This window comes from Triturus cristatus, chromosome 2_1 (assembly GCF_964204655.1).
Source record: "Triturus cristatus chromosome 2_1, aTriCri1.1, whole genome shotgun sequence".
NCBI lineage: Eukaryota > Metazoa > Chordata > Amphibia > Caudata > Salamandridae > Triturus > Triturus cristatus.
In genome coordinates, this window is record NC_140581.1 from 1183666228 (window position 1) to 1183691612 (window position 25385).

The 25385-nt window shown below is 44.1% G+C and overlaps 1 protein-coding gene across 2 annotated transcripts in view; it reads left to right on the forward strand.

Moving 5' to 3' along the window:
* Positions 1-25385, forward strand: part of DNAH6 (dynein axonemal heavy chain 6) — a 2458578-nt gene that overhangs the window by 2121132 nt on the left and 312061 nt on the right. For both annotated transcript variants that reach the window (XM_085636629.1, XM_085636630.1), the window contains 2 exons: positions 11548-11636; positions 14893-15039. In XM_085636629.1, the coding sequence (XP_085492755.1) occupies positions 11548-11636; positions 14893-15039 (236 nt within the window). The remainder of the gene's footprint in view (positions 1-11547; positions 11637-14892; positions 15040-25385) is intronic.

Sequence of the window (25385 nt, forward strand, 5' to 3'; positions counted from 1 at the left end):
ACCATCCCAGGACGGAGGGTCCTTTCTCGGCCACGTACAGCTTGCACCACGCCGTACGGCCTCTGAATTCGAACAACAGGCGTCGGTACCCTAGCATGGGGATGCGATCACCATTGTATGTTACCGGTCGTATGTCTAGTTTCTCCAGCCTAGGGCCCAACTTGGGTTGGAATTGTTCTACCCACACTGCACGCTGTACGATGGTGAATGGGGATCCGGTGTCTGCCACAACCGAGATGGTTATGCCGCCCACGGACATTTCCAGGACCGGTTTGGTTGATCTCTTGGCATCCACGCTCAGTACCTGATCATATATGCACAGTACGGTGACCACCTCCTCCTCCGTGGCGTCTTCCGGGTCTTCCGCGCTTTGGTCCATGTATTTCACCACTCCTTTCTGTTGTTTCTTCCGACACACCTTCTCGTAGTGGCCCATGATACCGCAGTGCATGCATTTGGCTCTGAAGGCCGGGCAACGTCTGTCGTGGGCTTCGTGGGACCAGCTTCCACACCTGTAGCACGTTTTCTTGCTCTCACCGTCCGCTTGTTTCCCTTGCCATCTGCTGGTCCCTTTGGTTGTGGGAGGCTTGGGTTTCTGGTCCCTGCGGTGATCACCCTCCTGTATCCTGTTCACCATGGTTGGGGCGCCTGTGTCTTTTCTGGTAGCTTCGGCGCACCTCTTCGAGAGTTCCGCCCTCTTCACAATGACCATTACTTCCTTGAGTGTGGTGTCCCCACTCGCCCACAGCTTGTCCTGCACGTTTGTACTGGTGGTGTGCATGATCACTTGATCCTTTATAAATTCGTCTTCCCACAGTGCGTACCTGCACGGGGCTGCTAGCTTCCTCAGTGCTGCTACGAATTCTTCGATGGATTCTCCCACCTTTTGTTTCCTTTGCTGGAAATTATATCTGTCTACCGAAACACAGACGGTGGGGCGGTATCGCTCATCCAGGTCCTCCACCGCGTGCGCATACACGTCATCGTCTGTGTCTTCTCTCTTCGTGGGCACTAGGCTCTTGTATATTCTCAGACCTTCAGGCCCTAGATTTAGTAGCAGGATGCGTTTTTTCCTCTGGGGTGTGAATTTCTCTTCGTTCTCGTCCTCCAAAACCCCTATGAAATTGTCTATGTATTCCTTCCAGTCCTCCCATTTCATCATTGGTTCACCGGGTTTCGTTAGGAATTGCACCGGTGCAATCGCATACCCTGCCGGGGTACTCATCTTTGCTTCCTTGGCGCTTGTTTCGACGGTGACTTTACTCGGGGGGCTGCCTGGGGTGTTGTCGTTGTTTCTTGTGTGCTCGATCCTCTGGGGGCTCTTGTCACTGGGCCCCACTTCCTCCTCTTTGGTAGCCAGTGCAGCGCTTTCTGTGCTTGATTACGTGCGAGGGCAGCTCGTGTGCTTTTATTGGTTGAGAACGGCGTCGTCTCTGTGGCCTGTTTGTGGTTTGGTTACTGTACCGTGGCACTGCCACGCTCCTCGGGTGCTCTGTGCCTGGGGTCGATCTCCGCAGTTGGCTGGGTCGTATCTCGTGACTTCCCCCTTCCAGGCGGCCCGTGCGGTGTTTTGTTTGGGCTTGATGGCCTGGTAGCGTGTCTTCCTTCGACTCGTGGGGCCACGTGGAGTGTAGCCTTCTACTGCGCTTCCCCCCGTCGGTCCGGTTTCCGTCCCGACCTCGTCGCCACTGTAATGTTGGTAAATGAGCACTCGGAACAAGTGTTATCTTTCCGCTATGTTTATTGGCACAACAGTGAGCAGTTACACCTAGGAGCGCCGGCCACCTCTTTCTCTCCGCTCGCTGCCCTGCACCCCTCTCCTCACGCTCCGCGCTTACTCCTGCGCGCGCATCCTAGCGTCAACCTGCGTACCCGCGTCACGTCACGTGACGCGCTAACAACTAGACCGCTACACTCAGCACAGTACTTTGTCCGGAGAGTTCCTTAATTGGTCCGGAGGGGGCCCCTCCACGACCTTGCAGGGGGAGGGGGCTCAGGTTCCGCTGTGCCAGTGGGCCGATGTGATAATAGTCCGCATGCTGGAAGAATATGGTTGAAGATCGATAAAGCTACATGTAGTCGAGAGAGCGCACGCGCAATGTTTGGCTTCCTTTCCATTGAAATGCATAAGAGTTAGCTGGAAAGAGTTCTGTCGGAGTGGAGATGCGGTTAACCGTTAACGGAATGTGAAGGATCTTCCCATGCTTGTTTTTTTTGTTAATTTCATGGTCTGCTTGTGAGGAATCCAGTGCTTTAGATTTCACATCCGAATTATGAGATGCAAAAATAATGGGCTTGTTAAAAAGGCACTGGATTTTGTAATGTTGGGGACGGAAACTACAGATTTCATAGTTTAAATGTTTCAAATTAACAGATCTGCATATACGTGGGGTTACGTGATATTCTGGGCTAAAAGTCATTCATGCATAGCTTGCCATTTTCAACAATGAAGCGTGAATTAGTAGAAGTTCCATGAGGAAATATGGCATACACATAATTGCATAGAAGAACGCAATCACGTCCTTCTACAATAAACATTCGCACTGTCTCTGCAGTCGACGCATTAGGGCAATATTATGTGCATTCGTGAAGGCACAATTGGCGGAAGTGAGATCGCATGCTTTTTAACGCTTGTGCCATCACAGGAAGGGATACCGCTGCCCTTTTAGTGCAATGATATGGACTGCACAGTTTCTAAAAATAATCTTTATTGCAATCCCAGGGGTTCTACCTGGTATTGCATCTAGGTTGATTAAAAAAATACGGATAACCACCTACAACAAGCATTTGCAATGCAATCGGTCTCACCTTTGGGAACCTATATGTACTTAGCTATGCAGCACATTAGCCTGGGTGCTGAACTTCTACTGTTCTTTAAAATGGAGGGAGAGTAAGCACCAAACTCTTGACACGTCAGGTATGGGAACACATGGAGAGAAATATTGCCTTTCAGCTGGAAATGGTATATTCCAAAGCTCTGTTTTTAATATAAAATCAGGTCCTTCGGTGGTCATATCACTGAAAATACAAGATTTGAGAAAAAAAAAATTCTACAGGTGCTTGTGGAAGACAGTTTCTATGGACTGGAATCTAGATCATGCTAAAGTGATTCTGGTGTTTTACTGACCTCTGCTGGTCGTTTTCTATCAAGACAAATAGAGGCAGTTGAACGGAAGCAGACAAGTCCTAGGGCTGATCTCCAGAGCCCACATAGTACATACACATATAAGTATATACTAAAGTATATACACGAGGTCTCGAATGCTCGACCTAAACACACAAAGGGGACAGAAGGAGGATGAGAAAGACTTAAGTACCGTCACAAAGTGAGACAGCAGGAACCAGCAAGAGGAATAAACGAGCCAAGGGTGTCAGGTACTGGATTAAAGAGGCCTGGGGTGGTTTCAATTCTAGAGAGCCCTGGTATTCGGCCCGCCAACATTTATTTAATAGGGCTTCCGATCAGAGCTTTGGGCACCGGTACTCATTATTTGATAAATTAAGCACTGACGCATCTGAAAAATACTTTTCCTTTGACGATGAACACAGCACTCATCCCACTGTGGCACAGTGCTTTCCTACTCACATTCGACTCGCAGGCTCCCGCACCCCGCGTGTAGAAGTGCTTCGAGCTCGTGCTCTGATCAACTTGCTACTTTAATGGACTGTAATGGAAGGGAAGTTCCTTGTGCGCTGCAGGGCTTGGGGTTTGCTGCTCTGGTGGGAAAAACACCGAGCAGCTGAAGCACGAGGTAGGAAAAGCGGAAATTACCCGAGAGCATAGCTGCCAAAGTTTTAGATTGCTATGTGTGACATTTTCATAATTTCTGTGTAATTATGAGTGTCTTTAGAACCACCATGAGTGACACTTTTCTCGCCAGCAAAATCAACCAATAAAAGATGAGGGAAACATAAATATCTGACCCATTTGAGTAACGAGAAACTCTAAGATCTTAAAACTGATGCAAATTCATGAGGTGGCTGAGTTATAATTACAACAAAATTATCAAAATATCATACATACCAATCTGAAACCTTGGCAGATATGAAAGAGGGCGAGCATCACTTCATATGACATAGCATTGAAGACCATGCCCATACTTTTGTTCTTGACACCGAGTCTTGTTTACTTAAATATTTCATAAAAGTGATAGGAATTATGTGTTTTATTCTATTGCTATTTTATTGCTTCTCTTGTACAATGCTGATCATATAATAAACTTGTGAATTTTGGTTGGCATAATGTGTTGACTAATAAGAATAAAAAGGCAGAAGCCATGCCAATCAGACAAAAAGAAAAGAAAAGGAGCATGGTAAGACAAGGAGAATAAAACAAATCACTTTTACCAGGTGGTGTTTGTTGTCCAAGACGAGGCCATGCAAAAAATTAATGTGTTGGGATAAGGTTTTTCACTTGGAGTGGGGTGAACTAAGACGGTAAAGCTGTCACTGCAGAGGCCACATTATTCATAAGCGAATGCTGTAAGCAGGAAAGTAAAACTTGTGAAGTAACTACTAATATTAGCCTCAGATGTCACCACTAGGAAAAAAAAAGCGGGCAACTAGAAAGTAGGTCACATGGCTCTGCTAAGAATTAACACTAAAAGGAGCAAGGACTTGCGTTTATACTGCAGAACCACCTAACAGGGTGTGAGAGGCCCTAACATAGAGCCCAGCTGCCTCGGGGCCTATAGCGTACATTAATTAGAGTCAGCTGACTCGCGGACTCCGGCTGGCGCAGTTGGCAGTTTCATGACAGCATGGTGCTGGGCAAGCCTCAGGAGAGGCTGGGAGATACACACAGCGGTCACAGCAGGCTATATTATTTCAAAATGTAACACCAGTGAAATGAGCAGTCCGGGAGTCTGGCGCACCACAGCTACACAATTCACTTACTTGAACGAGTCAATAAACAAAGAGAACTGCATGTACTCTGTAGCAAAGAGAAACCTTTTAAGTCATTTTAAAAACATACTGACAGCATATTTGCCTTGCCGTGGATTTTAGAACAAGCTGCGCACGGTTCACCCTGCAGCAGAGCCTCTCTTCCTCCTGCAGAGTACATCTTCTTGCCCGTGCTGTGACCTGGGAAATGTCTGGGAGCCCCAAGAGATTGTCACATACAGGAGACTGGTCGGGCCAGGAGAGGTAGGGGACACGTTTGTACTCAGCAAGGAATGTTCGAGTACTTAAATCTCAGATTTTTTAAAATTAAATCCCGGATGTTTATTTTCCAGTGTAAAAAAAGCAGCTCTTTTTAACGAATGGATAAACCTTTCCTCTTGAAGCAATATTGTGATCGGAACATGAGGACAATACTCCCTGGGGCACACAATTGAAAATGTCTGAAATCAGTTCTTAAGTGTGTTGGATTGCTGAATTTTACTTAGCCCACATGTATGGAAATAGAGAATTTTCATATTCTGCAGCATACATTGAAATGATGGTTCGGATATGGACAGTTTGATTGTCTTGAAAATAAATTGCTTCAAAGTCATTTTGTTTGTAGCTCTGTTGCCCTCTTGTGGGCTCTGTCGGCACTGACATTGGCGCGGCGAATAAGCGAAAACCGGAGAGCATACATTTTTTTTCGTCTAATTACTGAACCGCGGCTATTGTCTCATCTACAGGGTAGGTTATATAATGTTGTGACCCTAAAGCACTGCGTGAAACAGATTAGAGTAATACCAACAAGCATTGGCAATGCAATAGGACTCACATTTACATAAGACCTGTTGCATTGCAAATAGCAATGCGTGCGCGGCGACGAGCGGGGCGGTGGCAAGAAGGCATCGGCCTGTGGAAGGGGGGGCACAGAAAGACAGTAGTCTGTGCTGTGAAGGGGCCAGTAGCCGTGGAAGAACACAAATGACTGACATGGCTGGTATGGGGAGGGACTAACAAGCTTAAAACCAATCGGAAGGCAGCATTTAGAACCTAAGCCAATGAAGAAGATGGACTGGAGAGTAGGTGGAGCTTCAACAAAGCTTCCACACTTTAGTGTATACTGCACGCCTCACAAAGCGATGGCAGTGCATTCGCGCTGCAATGCTAGGCGAGACCTCAAATAAAAGAAAGTAGTCTGTGCTGTGAAGGGGCCAGTAGCCGTGGAAGGCCACAAATGACTGACATGGCTGTTATGAGGAGGGACTAACAAGCTTAAAACCAATCGGAAGGCAGCATTTAGAACCTAACCCAATGAAGAAGATGGGTCGGAGAGTGGGCTGAGTTTCCACAAAGCTTGCACACTATAGTGTATACTGCATGCCTCGCAAAGCGATGGCAGCGCATTTGCACTGCAATGCTAGGCGAGACCTAAAAATTAACAAAACAGATTCTACGCCTAAATGACACCCCGTTCCAATAAGACTCTTCTTTTCTACTCTCTTTATAAAGTACTTACCAGCTGCCTTTTCAAGTCAAAGGTGTGTCTGATTGTGAACTGAGTCACCTGTTAATACTATTTTTTCCATTCTATGTGCATATTTTCAAAATGTTGCATGACTGGCATAGCTGCTTGCGAGTTAGCTTGCATGTATTGCTAACCTCATCCTCGTTCATAGGGTACCATCTAATTTGGGATCCTATTTAGACTCTTAAAAGTCAGATGCGTCCTATGGGGCTCTTTTACATCGTTTACCTGCAAACATGTTCAGCTCTATTAACTTACGCCAAATCACCATCCTAGAAACAACAAAGTTCACTTTTACATGTTGAGAGGTACGTTACGTTTTTGTCAATAATCTTTGTGAGTTACTATGGGATTTCTATTGACTTTGGCCGCAGGTTTTCAGTGGTGTTGGAGCCACTTCACTGTACGCGCTTTCAGCATTTATTATTTTTCACAAATGGCAGATTGTTCATCAACCATTTCATGTTTGTTTTCGGGGTGTTGAATGGGAAATATAATCATTAACACAGCATAACCTTGTAGTTTTTTGGGGGTTATTTGTTTTTTCTTTTAAACGTTTACCTGACTCCTTAGACAGCTCAAATGTACATTTCCAAATGTTACTTTATTTATTACCAGTTTTGTGTGGTTTACTTGCATTTTTAATCAGCCTGTTCTGCCATGAACAGTTTAGAGATGCATTAACATGCATAAAACCAAAAACCTAACCCCTGTAGCGTGTTTTTGACCTAGGAGCTTATACATCCATGATGACAAAGTCAGAACAACTGGTGGTTTGGCAATAGCAGTAAATATCCCTACTTTTTTCTCAAAAACGCCACTGGCTTTAAAAAAAAGAGAGGCTGATACTTTACAGATGGTAAACCTCAAATGATGATAATGTATCTAATTAGAAGCATCTAATTTCATATATAAAAAATTACAAATATACTCAAAATGATATCTGTAAAAACGATACACAATGCATCCTAAGAGATCCCACAAGAATTTCAACATAGAAAATCTTCTACTCCAAGGAGTTGTCATAGAGGGTAACTAACACCAAAATACATTGCCTACTATTGTAATCTATGAGATTCCTTGAAACAATATACCTTACTACAAGCTTTAGCCTACGGTCTTAACAATCCAATAATACTGGCCTTTTGTGTTTGAACTATGCTTTTCACCATTAAAAAGATAGTCCTACAAGCTTTCACACAGGCTTTTGCAATGATCAATATAGGCCTACAAGCTTCTACAATAACATTAGGTCTCTTTCTCTGATGGGAGTACTCTGTATCCTGTATCCAACCTCCCTTGACCACCAAAAGCCCAACAGCCTTCTACAGAAGATCCCCAAAAGGGAATATTTGAGAAACTGCTCTGTACAGTTCGAGGGTTTCCCAAAAACTAACTTTCAATTGCCCATATTCAGAAAACATGCAGCAGCAAGTACATTTTCTTCACTCGGCCGGCTTGAAGATTTAGATTTTAGAAGTGGGTGATCACAAAGCTGCACCCAGTGACACCTTCAAAGTGCTAGAACCTGATCATAGCTGCATGGAGCTGCTTGGTGTTTCCAGAGTTTTGCTGCAAGAACCTCTCCTATCCATCAGGGTTAATAGCCTGGGCTTAGTCAACTGGGCTTGCCACATCTATTTATGGGTTCCGGAGTAGGGTGCTACTCGCCAAAAAAGCACTTCAACATCTTGTCAGAGGTAGTAAGCGCTATATAAATACAATTACAATCCAGGGTAGGCACTCCTCTTATCAGGGTCACATTTCTAGAGAATATCTTCAACCCTCTAGTTTACTGCCTCCACTTCGTGGCAACAGCAGCTTCTTTGTAAGGGTTCTGGGCCTACCCTACTGTGCATTCTTTATTGGTCTCCTTGACATTGAGCAGCTCCAGCTACATGGAAGTGACCCAAAGATCCCCGGCAGCCGACCACTCTGTGCCAGATGTCTCTGGCAAGACAGCCTCACAGACTCTTGTGCTTGGGTGCTAAAGTACAGTGGCATGAGTTTATTGTGCCCACTCTTTCATGTGGCAGGCCAACAGGGTCACCTCAGTGTCACATCTTGTCCTCTCCCCAATGGTCTAAGGAGGTGATTAGGAAGCTTGAACCACTAGCCCTAGAGAGAGTCCAACATGGTTCGACAGACATGTCAAGGGAGAGTGCAGCACCAGGTCTCCTGACGAGTTAAACAGCAGAACTGGGTCGTCTTACTTCTTCCAAGGCACCTTTCAGATCATCCTACCTGCACGGATGGTCATAAAGAGAGAAGGAATATTTTGTCTTTCGTGGAGTGCCCTCTCAATCTAAGGTTGACTATTTCCCATTCACCTTTAATTTAAACTAACAGGGGTCAGCCCACTGATTATCCTACCCTCGCCCAGTATCCTGGGAAAGTTTCCAAATTGGAAATCTTACCAACCAATGGTCGCGTCATCACTGATGTATTTTGCCCACCCCTTCAGTCCATCCCATTCATTCTCACGCTTCAGAGGGGTCTCCTGATCGGCACTGGAGACATGAGCATGCCTTACCTTTATTGTTCATGATGGGAACACCCTCTAATGTCTAATCTAAATCACAGGTGAATACTGCCATCAGCCTCTCGTATTCATAACCCCTACTTCTTCCTTCAGCTGGAGATCTAACCCTCCCTGGAATGTGCCTGTTGTTCTGGAAACTTTTAATGTGTAATGTGAGAAGCCCAGCAGTTTATTCTACTTAGCTAAGAAGATGAAGAGCAAATTTAATTAGGGGGAAACTCAGAAAAGCAAACTTAATACCTAAATGTAAGAAAGAATCCAGCCCGTGTAAAACAGACCTTAGATCTAGACCGAAGAAAACGTACATAAGAAGCTGCTTCTAGAGCTTGTATAAGGGTAATATTCAGAAGTTATAGTTTAACACATTTGAGGCATAAAGTGCACAATCTGAAAAACAATACAAATGATCAACTTAAGCCAAACTATAAGGCCTTAGCATTTCTCTGGGTCAGGCCACATACAATTTAGATTGGGTTTTATATTCTACCACGCCTACCTCTGTGCAGATGACAGGCTGAGACAGACAACAATATACTTGTTTCAGCCTAAAAGTTTTCAAGCATCTTTACAAGTGTTCTCAAAGTCCCTTACCGTAGCTGTCCGCAGGCAGCAGACCTACACTAAAAATGGGCACTGAAGTTTGCAGCTCATAGCCAGTTTTCCAGGGTAATCCCATTCCGGAGCCTTACACAGCAGAAGTCAGTACCAGAGGTCCACAATGAAAAATAAATGGTTTGCACGAATAGAACCCATATCGCTACGGTGGCCTACCATTTTAAATTGCTATTCTCATATGTTCTTTTACTGGGAACTCATGGTGCGGAGCCATTAAAGCCGAAGAAGCCTGCCTGATCAGGGACGTGGCTCATGCTTTCTTAAATTAATTATGTAATATGAAGGGACTATGGGGCACATGCATAAAGGTAGGCTCTTGCGATTCCTTAATTGCGATTATTAAGGAATCGCAATTAAGGGATCGCAAAAGCCTACGCAAAAAAAAATAGCGATTTCTAAACATTCCGTAATTGCGACTCGCAAATTGCGACTCGCAATCAAGGAATGTCTTCCAATTCATTCCTATGGGCCTAGAGGCCCGTAGGAAAGAATGGGAATTGCGTTCACAATTTGCGAGTACCCAATAGGTACTCGCAAATTGCGAATGCAATTTCATGGGTGCAAGGGTTCCAAAAGGATACCCTGTTGCACCCCTGAAATATGCATATGAGTACATGTTGCACATACACATACCCCAAGGGCATGTGCTTTGAAAAATGCACTTTGGTGCATTTTTCAAAGTTTTTGCAAATTACCATCAAGCACAAATTGATGGTAATTTGCTACTCCTATTAGTGAAATCGCTAATTTTTTTACTCTGATGCATTGCATTTAAGGAATCTCAATTTGCGATTCCTTAAATGCAATCGCAATTTAAGTAATCGCAATTTAGAGATTACTTAAATTGCGATTTTTGCATTTGGGATGATGCATCCCAAATGCAAAAATACCGGTCGCAACGAATCTGCCCGTTTGCGACCGTTTTTTCCTTTGATGCATGTGGGCCTATAGTTCGTAAATCAATAAAGAGAACTATTTTATGAGCTTTTGAGTGATTGTCCAGTAGCTCCTATTTTATCTGCCCAGGGTATTATTTTTGTCATTATTTTTACCTCACCTGCTGTTAATTTGCCATTTGCCATTTCTTTGATAAAGCTCAAATTAAACGTGTTTGAATGCTTTTTGACATGATAATGGTACCAGGAGTAGTTACATTTAGTTCCCTTTCAGTTAGATCAGACCCATAGACAAAGCTGCCACAAATAATGCAAGCTGTAGGTGGTTTGTACAAACAGTTAGACCTTGTTTTGCCTGGGTTATATAACAAATCCGCGCAGTACTCTAAAGAATGACTCCCACTCTCTACTCCGCCGTGTCTAAGACTTCCTTTGTCTCTAGGGACAAGGTAAGCTCATGTTGAAGGGAATCTTTTACTTGCCATGTTAAGTGTCGTAAAATGCACATTGTCTCCCTTGATGGTGGATCTGCTGCATTTTATAGGCATATTCGCTATTGCTCACCTATAAACTCCATATATGACATAGGATGCCAGCACGCGCACTGTACACTACCACTAAACTCCCTCTCGCAGATGTGATGCTCCCGCTAAGTGACAGCATGAAAAATATTACTGGGGCCCTGGCTGGTTCCTGACTTTTCTCACATATAAAGACTGTTCAGAGGAGCCACTTTGGGGTATGTTTATGTTTTTCTAATAGGGGAATACTGAAGCTAGACTAGGCTCACCTTTCCAGTTTGCTGTGGCTCCTACTGTGTGTGCTGCAGATTATTCATAACTGTGGCCTCCAGCTAGAGCACTAAGTTTAACCATTATGAATTTCAAGAGTCATTAGCCCTACCTCCTGCTTAGTACTCAGTAGATATAATTACATTGATAAACAATCCCCGATTTATTGAAATTCAATCGTTGTATTTCTAATTAAGAAATTGCAGTAAATGCCGCGCATGCTTAGGAAGTGCACTGTCGAAAATGTTTTCTTATTGTAAAGGGCTTATTATTCATTTATTCTCTTTACAGACACTGCAATTCATGAAAACTTCAGACTGTTTTTAAGTTCTATGCCGAGTGACGCATTTCCTGTCACAGTGTTGCAGAATTCAGTTAAGGTACAGTGGCATTCTTAAGATCTGTAAGGTATGCAAGCCCGGGAATGATTATATAAGAGTGAAAACAAAGTATGAAGTGGAAAATAGGACATAGCTAACTCCATAGTAACGTGTGTACATTGTGGACTATTTAAACCTCTGTGTTTCCTGACGTCATAAGGCAAATAACGCAATACTTAATTGCAAGTGAGCACATTGTTCGAACCCTATTGGTAATATGGATGTTTCATTCTTTTAGTACCCCGGCCTTGTCTAATCATGCCATTACCCATTAGCATGATTGCATGTTCTGGTCTGGACATTGCTAGTGAAGACTAGGAAGCTTGCTCATAGACAGCATTGAATACCCCCTTGTTTCTGTTTAGACTTTCCGCGCCTCCATTCTTAGTCTTTTGTAGGTCCATTCACTCTGCTGTGCCAGCCTCAATCCTACATTATCATTGACGTTTCTGCCCGCTACTCATACAGGCTTCTGCCATATTACCAATCACAAAATGAGGTAAAACTGGGAAAAGCCAAATGATTACTTTACTTACTTTTTAGCCCTATCAACCTCCTGATTTCAACGACCACAGCTCGGTGCTCTATGCTAGTAGCTGTCTGTTGCCCCAGAAGTCAAGAATTAGCTCTGGGCATCAAACGATGGAGGAAAGATATACACATTTGTTTTTTATTTTGCAATACAGCTTACTAAGTATCAGTTTGTGATTTGGTCATGTTGCCTAGTTATAATAGTACAAAAACATCAATGCCGTTCAATGTGTATAGTTTTTATTCTCAGATAAGTTACTATAGCTATGAGGTTTTGACACAGTGTGACAATGCCACAGTTCAGTGGGCAGAGAAAGGATTTTTCCTGGAATCTATTGCTGAAATGATTCTCTGCCATTGAGATTCAATGACAGGTGTAATTTCACCAGCAGATCCCCCACCAGAACCCACCAAAAGACAAACTACCACATCCTGTGCCATTAAAATAGTTTACCACTGTCACGCAACCATTCATCAGGATGTAAGCACTGATTAAACATTAACGTAGTAAAACATTTCCCATCACATATGTGAGGTCCGTAGAAGAGTAGAATAGATCTGAGGTAGCATTTGCAAATAGCATTGCCTTTGTCCATCGATGCCCACCATAGACCACAAAAAGTAAAGTCTCTAGCCTGATTTACATGTTGAAGATAGTTTATCAAATTTGTTACACCTTAACGCACTCCCATATTTTCCAAAATATGAATTCTTGCTGTCATTAGTATATTGTCTAGAGGCTTCTCTGAGGAAATTCTCTAGTTGTGGTGACCTGGTTTAAAGAACTACTTTTAGATCATTTTCGATCGTTGACAACAGTTCAAGCCAATGTCTGCCTGGATTTTAGCCTAAAGAAACCAAACTGCCATTCAAATCTTAATTTTTAAGTCTTGCTTCCAGACCACTTTAGCTGTCTATTATTGGATGACTGATTGTTTACACTACCAATATTTAAAGTGGGCTTTGGAAGCACCCATTGATTATTATTGGTTGGCTTTCTTCTAAATCTCACTTTCTTGCAGCTCATTCAATGCCTTTCCATCCTGTTCTTGTGTTTGGCCCTTCTCTGGAACAGAGGGGCTAATTTACAAGCCCCTTGCGCAGCTGGTATGTCACTTTTTCCCATATTAAAAGTGGTGGCGCAAGGCTCTTGGAAAAAGCCCCAGCGATAACTGACCATTCTTTTGATTGAATGACTTGCATCTTTGCACTGCTTCCATTCACGGAACAATTGTTTTCTTTTTCTGTCAGCACTCCATGCTTATGTTTTCTTGCTGTCTGTGTCCTGCTTACCCCTTCACATACCTGCCTCAGCTCTCTGTGCAGCCCCCCCCCCACTCATCAGCTCGTCCATTGCTTCACCCACCCTTTTCCATTCTGGTTTTTATTCTCTCCCTGTGTCCCCCTGCCCGTCATTGCTCACCCCCCTCTACTCATCAGTTGCTCCCATTCCCTTCTTCAGTCTTTTTTTATGTCATTTTGTCTTTTCCTTTTTAGGAGGCTCTGGCAGTTGCAATTTATTAACTGGCTGCTACTGTCTCTAAATGTGCCTTTGCGCACTTTTCATTTTTAGTTTACTTAAGCTCCCCAAGAGGAGTCTGCCATCTATCCAGGGGAAATTAAAATGACATATACCTGCCTCCCGTCCCGACACCTATGAGAGCATGCGTGGGGACACATGCACACACATACATCATCGCACGGGGCTAGCCACACTTAGAATCCCCCCCACTCACACCCCACTATCTGGAGGTTTTGGTCAAGGATCTTGACTTGGTTAAAGAATGGAATAATGACAAAATGTGCACTCTTTTCCAAGAGGAGGTACAGCTAAGGGAGATGCTTAAGTGTTTTCAATCTAATATCCAAAAATGGAGAATGGTGATTTAGAGCGATTAGTCGCTGTAATCATTTTAATTATCAATCAATAATCATGTTTAGTACCTAATAAAAAGGAACATAATGATTTGCCTTAAATGTAGCCCCGTCTTTCCCCTTTTAAAAGTGAAGAACATAGGTTTTCTCTATTATTCATGGGGTAAATAAAGCACAAATATCCTGACAATAATTTGCTTCTTCTTGTGCCCCAGTACTAAGCTTTTGAGAAAATACTTTTGTCTCCTTTCCCGATTACCCAAACAGCCGAATTGTACAAGTAGATTTGCCCTGGTGTTTTTCCTGCAGTTGTGGAATTTGCAAAACTGTCTGGGCTTATCAATTTTTCTGTACTGGCTGTTTAAATGCCCCTTCACCTTCATTTCTCAAATGGGCATGAAGTGCCATAAGTGGAACACATGTTTTGAGGTTGACTAATAGAGAGGCTTCATAGCAGTTTCCTTAATCATTGAATGACGGTGTCAGATCTCAGACCCTAAAAGATCCACCATCCTGAACCTCTAAATTGCTTATTGTGACAAAGACACAATAAGAAGTGGGGAAGGAGAGGGATAGGGAATAAGAGAGCGAGAGAGAGAGAGAGAGAGAGAGAGAGAGAGAGAGATTGATTTGTGCAGCCATTTTGAAAGAAATCGCAGTTTTACACAAATGAGGTGTCACATTAATTCTACGCCTCAGCCAGCATGCCGTAGAACCATGCAACAGCAACGACTGTTGTGCTCCTACAGCAAGTGCGGTAACTCATGGGATCTCCTAAAAACAATAGTAGCACACTTTTTGCAGACTAAGACATATCATTACTCAACCAAATCTTCTCCTTGGTATTCAGGTCACTAATGAGCCGCCAAAAGGACTTCGTGCAAATATCAGACGGGCATTCACAGAAATCACCCCGACGTTTTTTGAAGAGCATGTTCTCGGAAACCTGTGGCGCAAAGTCATCTTTGGTGTTTGCTTTTTCCACGCCATTATTCAGGTACCTTTTTCACTTTCGTTCTGTATATATTTATTTCGTAAATATTGTGATGCTGTAAATATTATTCCGGGAGTAAACAGAACAAGTGCGTGGCATTGCATTGTCAGTACAAGCACATCAATGTTAGCAATAAGAGTTTCACTCATAATCTCGAACACTAAATGTTGTTCCGGTAAACATGTTGGAACTTTAGATGTAGTTTAGTATTGAACTTTTAGTAATGAACTATTTTCCGCTGGCTCTATTATTTATATTGGTAATGTAGAAGTTTATTTTGTTGTTATACACTTCATTTCACTGAACAGATGTGCATCAAGTTTGTTTTCCCAAAAACAGTTTTTGATGAAGTTAGTTAATTCCACGTTTGAAGTGGCCGAAACTACAGTGCCTACAAACAGATGCCGTCCTTCCCTTGTGAAAGGACTTTTAACATCAAAATGAAGAATATATCAATGTCACCTACAGGGACAATACGTATTTTGGTTGCGTTAGTAATGTTTGTATGCATTAGATTGGTCCAGTGGTTCCCAAACTTTTTCGACCTGTGGCTCCTTTGACCTAATTGGCAGTTTGCCGTGGCTCCCCATCATGTCACTTTTTACGGGTGGGTGGGATGGATGTAAGCCCGACCTTGGAAGTACTTCCAGTTTTCTCCCTGAAACTAATAAGGATGAAGCTGATTAAGGTATTATAATAATTTTTGTAACAAAATAAACATATAAGAGTCTTTTAATAAAACTTTAATTGGTTAAGTGAGAAACGATACAATATTAATTGCCAAATATGTTTCCATGATTTAACAGCCTTTTTTAACCACACAGTAGTTAAAACAACTTCTGTAGAAAATCTGTTTTTTAATGAACAGGAAAAACCACAGAGTCTGACTTTATCTTAAAAATCCTAGTGAGATGGATGTGCTTGTTTTTCCTTATATAGTGTAAGAAGGTGGCCTGGTATAGGCTTTCCACTAATTAAAGTGGGCACCCTGTACCAGTCCACACGACCCTTATGATGTATGAGGTCAAACATAACCTTTATTGAAAGCTATCCTAGTGGTAGCTATAGAGAGCAGCCTTCAGGCTTAATCAAGAAGGATTGTAAAGCAGCTTGTTTTACCAGAATATCACCTCCTAAATGACTAAGTGAAAGGAGAACCACACAGTGTTTATATACAAATATGTATTTATCAATATAACACTCTCTACTAGTCTCTATATGAGAATAGGGCACAAAGTACACAATATTAAATCAATAGAACATTCGTAAATAGCAAAATACACAGCGGGCTCCAGGGGGAGACCGAAACATATACTAAAAAATGGTATAACAACGACTTGACTAGATACAGTGGCTAGAGCACGTAGAATCACTGGTACCCCAAGGAACCACCCAGAGGAGTGACACAGGGAGCCCACGGTGGACGGGTGCAGTGAGGAAACACGTGCTCTATACAACTCAATGGGAAAGTCACAGTTGCAAATTTACAAGTTACAGACATTTCTAAGAGGACTTCGAGCAAACCCTTTGGAACATAGAAGGTTCTAAGGCCAACCCACCAGTGAGTACCGAAGTACCCGTGTTACCTATCCCGGAGGACCAGGGTGCATAGGGGTCAAGTGGTGTCGGAAACGTTTGTCGTTTCCAATGGAGAATTGCAAAGAAGTACTGCTGCCAGGAGGGCGAAGAATGTCCGGTGGAATCCAAGCATGGATTCGAGGTGAGAAGAACCTGACAGCAGAGGGGACAGAGTCTGGGTCACTTCAGGTGACCAGGGACTCAGTAGTTGAATGCCCACCGATGTCAAGTTCTTCAGGAGTGAAGAAGGGTTGCTTAACTCCGCAGTCACGGGGACCAGGAGACGTCGAGGATGACCAGGATCCGGAGGTGAGCTGTCCCACGAAGGATGTCGAGTCCTGAAGGGTCGATGTCCGGCTGGAGCACCAACAAGCCTTTGCAAATGCAACCCATGCGGTCAGAGGAAACAGGTTACGGTGTGGACCAGCAATCTCAAGAGCAAACAAGCTGACCCTTGCCAGGACCCACAGGCAAGGGATCGCGAGGAGACCTCAAGCAAGTTTGCAAAGTACCAGCCCACTGGACACTCGAGGAGTGGAGGCCGGAAATATTCAGTGCAAATACTGCTTGGGGTCAAGACTACACGGAGTCCAATACACAATCTCTGGAATCGTCAACAAGCATATGCAATTGCAAAAGTACGCGGAGCACAGGGGTTCGAGTTGCACGGTCCCCACGAGGGATACTGTTCTCAGAATCGCTGAGAGGGCAGATCAACCTTAGGGACCTTCGGCAACCACCTCCTGTATTGCCGAAATCTTCAAAGTCCACAGGAGCTCGGGAGAAGCAAACCAGTCAGATGCGTTTAGGTGCCTGCTTTTGCTTGGGGGTAACTCCCTTACTCCAAGGGAGATTCTTCAGTCGTTCAGCGTCGTGCAGGCAGTCGAAGTACTTGGTTTCTTCTTAGCAGAATCTTGTCCAGGTAAAAATCTAAAGTCCTGTAGTCAGGTAACGTACTTTATACCCATGGGAAGGGGTTGGAACGATTCTGTGGACCCTCCTCGGGGAGGGGCAGGACAGAGGATTGGCTACGCCTATGTCCTTTGTCCAGTTACGTGCCAGAGCAGGAGCCAGTGGCTCCCAGAACTGGTTTGAGCTGGACTATGCACAGGGACACCAACTGTGCCCCCAGTGCAGAGTTTCTGGAACTCTGACTGCACCCACCCAGCTCCAGTACACTAAACCCTGTCTGGGAGGTGGTTACACCTTCCTGTGACAGGATGCCTATTGTCATGCCTACCTCTGCTCGAGCTCGACTCAGCAGCAGGAGAGCAGAATCATGTCTGTGGCTGGCAGTGTCCATTTTGTGCCGCCCAGGTCGAGAAAGCTGGTACTGGGTAGACCGGTGACCCACATATGTCCCTTTAAAATATTTGTCATCATTAAAAAAATTCCCTTGGCTTTCTGACCACATTTGGGTGAAGACTTTCAAGATGCCGCTTAAGTTTACTTGGAAGCATGGATTCCACAGCCAAAACTTTTAAACAGATTACACATTCAGGACCCTCCTCATTATTAACCTGTACACATGTAAAACCATAATCCAGATATCTGTCGTCATTCTTTTTGTACTTGTTTTTTTGTTTCCAATCCTCTTTTTTGTCAGAAGAACCTGCGACTTCACTTTGCTCAGACGAACTTGAACTCGGTATTAGAAATCTCTTCATTGTCAACCAGAAAGATGCCAATCAGTTCCACTCTTCTTAATTATTCAGACTGAGAAGAAAGGGAGGAAATTAAGCAACAAAAATATATAAGAAAGGTCTTTCTTTCTGTAAAGTTCCTTGTCTTCTTTTATTTTCCTTCGCTCAGAGTGTCTCCAGGTTTCTTCTGGGTCCCATCCACAGTCCCCACGGAATAATAAGCCTTAAGAACAAAGTATCCAGGTAAGTATAAGAACTTAAGTTATTCTCTTTCTAATGATCTATCTATTCTTCTGTCATTTTGCAATGGTAGCACATGATGATGGCAACCTTTGTGAATTTATTGGTACCCCGCACAGACATAAAGAGCATTCCGTTTTTAATGAAATCTAAGATCAGCAAATGTATTCAAACAATAAATGAAGCCAAATTGGAGCTAATGTGTGCATCAGACTGTCATTTGTAATGGCAAATATCACACTTCAACGATTCCTTGATCCATCCAAGGACATATCATAGTTCGCTACGCGGCTACGGACATATCTTTTTTCATCAAATTCAACTATTGTCATGGCAGTAGTTTTGGCTATTGGTCCCATTCTCCGACATAACCAACCAATATGTGTTTTGTATTTTAAAAAAAGCCACACAAAAAATGTACAAATGCGTGCCGTTTGCTGTTTGTGTTCATTGGGATGGTTTTGGGTCAATTTTCTGGCATAAACGTGACAGCAATGAAATGCGGCACAAAATGTACAAAAAAAATGAGCATATCCATTTTACAAATACTTGGCCCACAAGACTAAGAATAAAAATACAGAACATTAAAATGGCAAATGGAAAGTTTGCTGCATTTTAGCGCAGTGGTTGCAACCAACAATAGAAAACATGAGCGACTCTGACTTAGTTCTTATAAAAGCTGGATAGAAACCACTTCACTTACCTGCTCTTACTTAAGCAAAATGATGTGCATGTACAAAAGGTGTTCCTTTTAATGATGGATGCAGTTATAGCAACAACAAGCTATACGCCACAGATGGCTGTACTGCCTGGAGGAACTGGTTCACTGCGTTCAGCTGCTGGGATTGGCTTTTCCTCCGTAGTGTGCTTCTTCCCTACAACCTGGATTTAAAAGCAGTGAGACAAACTATTACTCTAGTTTTCTTTTACCCACCAGCGTGCCATCTAAATAAATAATGATCTGTACATGCTTCAAATGGCAAATATAACTTGAGATTACCTTTAAATGTATTTGTAGCCTCATTAATTATCTGTTCCTAATAAGTGAAGGCCTGAGAACATGGTGATGATTGGAATGCTTGAATTAATCTCAACCACTGGCAATCACTCGGGCCGCATCCCAATCCATTGTGTTTTTTTCCCTACCAATGAAACCTCTGTAATAACTGAAGTAAGCACTGTCATGCAAAGTACTACTTCCAGTGAAGAAGCAAGGGCATATGCAGCAAGGCCAGCAAGAGCCAAAGCCAAGTTTTGCAGCCCCTTTTTTAAAGCTCTGATACTCAGAGCTGTCAGAGCCGAGCAGCCGCCTATTAAACACTGCAGCTTCCTCTAAAATTGGTATGTGAAAATAATATGCGGGCTGCAACACTTGGCTTTTTGGCACTTGCTAGCCTTCTTGCACAGGCACAGCCCCGCTGCCTGCCTGAATCCTCTTAGACTCAGAGTCACCTATTGACTTTATTTCATTTTTCAAATTGTTGTCTAATATTGACTTTCTTAATTCGCAAACAGGGTACGTTTAAAATCGGTAACAGAATCATAATTTTTTCAATGGAAGACTGGGAAATAGAGTACTAACTTTTTTGTTAAGTTGGCAACTCTGAATATTTCTGTAAGTACACTTTTTTATTTTCCAATTGCTGACTAGCAGAGGAACTCATTGTTTTAGAGCAATTTTGATTAAAGGTTCCCTGGCAAGCCAAAACACATCAGGTCAAATTACCAGAAAGATATTTGAACGGCAGGGCTGAGACAGATACAATCACGTGATAGGCAGGCGAGGCTGGGGTCAGTTGCATGTAAGGCCAGCGGGCATTGTCATTAATAGCCATTCGCATGCCAAGTCACTGTGCACAGGCAGAGTCAGTCGCCTAGCACAGTAGGGATGGGGCAGTCAGTTGGATGGCAGACTGGGAAAGCTGGTGAACAGCAAGTAACATACATTGTCAGGGGGCAAGGTCAGCGAGCATTGGCAGAGCTAGTAGGCACACTCCAGGTCACAGGGGCTGAGGCAGGGCAGGACAGCAAGGTTGGGGGCAGAGCAAGATGGATGGCAGAAGACAGGGCTGCTCAGTAGGGCTGAGGTAAAGCCAGTCTCATGGCAGGAAGAATGGAGGGGCAAGAGGCAGTTTTGTAGCAGGCTGGTATAGATAATGTAGAGCCAGTCACATACGGTGGAAGTGGTAGAGCCAGTCACATCCCAGGTCATTAGTGACCAGGTTAAGATACATGCATGGCATGCCAGTTGGAATGAGACAGATTGCATTATAAGCAAGCAGGTCTCGGCCAAAGTCAGTCAGAAGGGGGATTGAGCAAATTCTGTTTGCAGGGCAGATAAGTAGGTCTGGGTTACAGCCAGGCATGCAGCAAGCTTATGTGGCAAGCATGTCACATGTCAAGTCTGCTGGACAGTGGGAGAGAAAATCACTTTGCACACCAGGCAGTACATCTCACCAGAAAAAGTCACATGGCAAGACAGCAGGGCAGAGGATAAACAAGTGGCATGAGAGCCTAGTAGTGGATGTAGGCCTGGGCGTCTGCCAGTTGCATCCGGTAGCAGAACCAGTCTAATTGGGTATTAGATCCTGCAGTCCAAGAGCCCTTATTAAAGAATATTTATTACACTCCACAATCCACATCTCTGGATTGCTCCATATTCGTTTGAATTGGGTACAGAGGGCACTGATATATCCCTGTCTTTAATCCAAGATGCTTGTGTCCTTCAATTCTGGGTCACAGGCTGGTCATTTAAATGACTTCACTATTCAGTCCTATAGCAGCCGATTTACAATAGTAGGCTTGTGGACTATTCTCAGACTAGCGAGCAAAGCAGCTGCAGAGCCTGGGAACGCGTGGACAGCTCACACAACACAGTACATTACAAGCCACAGTGCCTGTTAGTGAGGAAACAATCCTTTCCCTCTTCTTGAGGGGGGAGAATGACAACTTCGGCTATGGGCCTGGATTCAGTGAAATATGCTTTATCGGTCTGCCTGTGCAGTTACACAAAAAGTGTACCATGGTTAGACACATTGAAGCATTCCTGCCATCACCTTCTGTGAGTTTGACACCTCCGAGCAGTCCTGGTATTTTAGCTAAAAGCTCTTGCTTGCTATGAGTTGAGATAATACGCCTCATACTGTGAAAAAGACAAACTACAAGCCCCAGAATGCACTTAAACGCTAAAAAAGAGCCAAAGAGCAGTTATAGCCATGTCTGTTGTGTGCATTAAAGGAAGCTTGCATTGTTGCAACCCCTGCTGTATCTGTTTATGGTCAGTTAATGACGCTTTGTGAAACTTTCAATTATGAATAAGCTAAAGCGTCTTTTATTCCCTCATCCTTTTAGTTTCTCCACCTCTTGTTGCTGCTTTTCTTCTTCAGACATTGTTTTTCTCCCCTCTATCTGCCTTTATGTCCTGCTTTTCTTCTCTTCCTCTTTGATTCATTCACACTTTGTTTTACCACCGTGTATTCCTTTTTCCACCTGCTGCTTGTCCTTGTTTTCTCAGACTGAAAGTCTTGGTGTCACTTTTATTTCACTCATCCCAGAAATAAAAGACACGTGGCCGGACCAGTCTGGGGTGATTTAACAGCCTCTCCAATGCCAAGGTTGCTGCAGTCTGCGCTTAACTTGCATATCAGCGCTGTGATGTCTCGTCTGAGGTAGTAATCGGTTTATCCATGCAATTTTTCAATACAATTAGAAAGCCCTTATTAAGGTTTTATAATACTTACTCATTTAATTTGACAGGCTTTACTCTTGTTACTAACATGGAGAAACGTACGGAGGGAAGAACGAGGAACTTTCACTGAGGCTGAGAACGAAACAGGTTATTACAATGGTGGGGTTATTACATGCTTTCTGCCTGGCCTTGGCTGAGGGTCAGACTGGGACCGGCAAACACATCCTGGCTGCAATGCGGCCTGTTTTCACAGCGAGTTAGCCCACTGAAATTCTGGCTTGTAAAATCCGCCGCGGTGTTTCTTCACACAAACAAAGTACGGGAACAGCAGCCAGCATATATACACGGGCTGCTTGGGGGTCACGAGTTTGTAATGTTCCCCTTCTTTACTGACAAACTTAAAGCAATGAGTATTATAGTCTTAAACCAACCTACTTGTGAAGAATGTCCCCAGAGGTGCTGCAGAACACGGGCAGCGATAACTCTCGACAGTCATTGCTTCGTATACATGCGTAGGCTACTTGAAAGCATGTAAGCGCTTATGACAGCGTGTGCTCTTGGGCACAAATATTATTTCGGATCATACAGGTGGAATTTGTAACTCCCCTGTGTGTTGTGTGTTGTGCTGCGGCTGGGTGTAATTTAAATAAGCTTCACTTGCTGCCTTCAAGCTGACAGGTAGGGCGTCAAAAGACACATCATTTTTCAATTGCTCACATTCTCACAACATGATTACAAGCTTCCGTTCGGGAACCACAGGATTAGTCATAAATAGGCTTTCCTGTTTTCAGTTTCTATTTTTGGTACATTCTGGTGGGGTTTTTTCAGTACCTTAAAAAAACTGGTTATCAGTGGTTACACATTTTCGCACCATTACAACAACAGAAACAGTGTTTTTCCTGTTTTTATGGAACAGTTTGCTTTTATTATTACTTGCTTACTGCTCTGATAGTGCATGGTATATAGAGAGTGTGTGTGAGAAGGTAGCCTGATATCTGCTGTCCACTAGTTCTAGTGGGCACCTTGTATCAGTCCAAACAACCCCTATGGTGATAGGTTAAAGACAACCTTCATTGAAAGCTATCCTAGTGGTAGCTATGGAGAGCAGCCTTCAGGCCAAGTCTTGAAGGAATGTAAAGCAGCTTGTTTTACCAGTCTATAATCTCTTTAATGATCAAATGAAAAGACACACACACCAGGTATATATTCAAAATATATGTATTTAAGATAAAACACACCCCTCTAGTCTCTTTATGAGACTGGAGTTCGAAGTACTTAGTTTACCAGATAGAAATCATCAGTAATAGCACAAATACACGTTTGGGCCCTAGGGGCGTACCAAACCATATACCAAAAAAGTGGTATAAGAACCACGACTGGAATAGACACTAGGCCTATAGCCTCTAGAATCGCTGGGACCCCAAGGAACCACCCAAGGTAGTGATACAGGGGACCCACAGGGACTGTATGTAGTGTGTAAACACAACCGCGGGTTCCCGTTATCTTCTATGGGCAATGTCGCGGTTAGAAATTTAAAGATTAGGGATACTTCTAATCGAGTCAGGACCAAACCCTTTTGGACTTAGGAACTTCCACGAGAGCACCGGAGTACTCGAGTTACCTCACCCAGGGAAGCCGGGTGCATAGATGTCTTTTGGTGTCGGGTCGCGTCGTCGATTTCAATGGGAGCCTGCAAAGAACTGCTGCTGCCGTGAAGAGGACAAGTGTCCGGAGAGATCCAAGCCTGGATCTAGGATGTAAGGAACATGAAAGCAGAGGGGACAGAGTCTGGGTCACTAGCCAGTGACCGAGGGCAGGACGGACCAATACCTACAGATGTCGGGTGCTTCAGGTGAGTTGATGTGTGTCTTGACTCTTCAGCCACGAGGTCCAGGAGGCATCGATGAAGTCCACGAGCCAGATTCGAGCTGTCTCACGAAGTCTGTCGAGTGCTGCAGTGTCGGCCACCAGAATGGAGCCAACAAGCCTTGGAAACGGCAAGTCACTGGAAATCAGAGAAAGGACTGCGGTGCAGGCCAGCAAGGTCTGATGGACTCACCCAGTGAGGGTAAGTAAGGGCACGTCTGGAGCAACCAGAAAAGCCAAAGCAGAAAAGGAGTTGCCTTCGTGGGGATCTGCTAGCCAACGGGCTAGTGATCGCGAAGGAGCCTCGACCCCCAAGGGAGATTCTCCAGTCTTCTAGTCAGGATAGAACGTCAAAGGTCCAGGATATATGTAGCAGAGTTTCGTCTAGGGTAATCTAAAGACCTAGGGACTGGATTCCTATAGTTTAGGGGATGGACTAACTCTAGGCCCCACCTATGGGTGGGCTTGGAAAGAGGGGTGGTTACACCCATTTCCTTTGTCCAGTTTCGTGCCAGAGCAGGGGCAGGTAGCCCCTGCAACCGGTTTGAACTGGACTATGCACAGGGACACCAAGTGTGCCCCCAGCGCAGGACTTCAAAGCACCAGAGAGTGCTCCCGCCCAGCCCCAATACACATCAGCCTGTCTGGGGAGGTGGTAACACCTCCCTTCGGCAGGAAACCTATTGTCCAGGCCTCCCCTCCCGGAGTTTCGGTCAGCAGCAGGAGGTCAGACCTGTGTCTGTGGCAGAGGCATCCATTTTGTGATGCCAGGGCTCAGGAAAGTCCTACCGGGTTTAGCCGGTTTGAGCATGTCTCTCCCTCTAGCAGGGTAGAATGCTACCCCCGCCGCCAGAATTGGCGGGGGGGGGGGTAGTATTGCAAAGCGTTTGACACCAAACACAACATTATTTGATGCAGCCATGCCAAAGTTAGAATTTACCGCAAGGTTATAATGCACTTAAGAGTATATGGTATGGCTGTATCACAGAACAGCCATAAGGAAGTATTTCCGAAAGCTGCAGAGGGGCTCAGCTCCCTCTCACATAAAACCAAGGACTCTGCCTTCAGGATTGTCAAGGCCTGCCATAGGAGTGGCTTATAGGTTTATATGTGTCTGTATGGGGTAGTGATATAGGTAACCTATACCACAGTAAGGGGTGCAAGCACACCCTTACCCAGGCTGTAGTAGCAGACCTGTGGTGCCATTTTCGAGTGCTTCCCAGGGGTGGCATAATATATGCTGCAGCACCTGGTAGGCCTCTGAGGTACCTATGCTCTAGGTACATAGTATACCATATACCAGGGGCTTATAAGGCACTTTAGAATCCAATTAG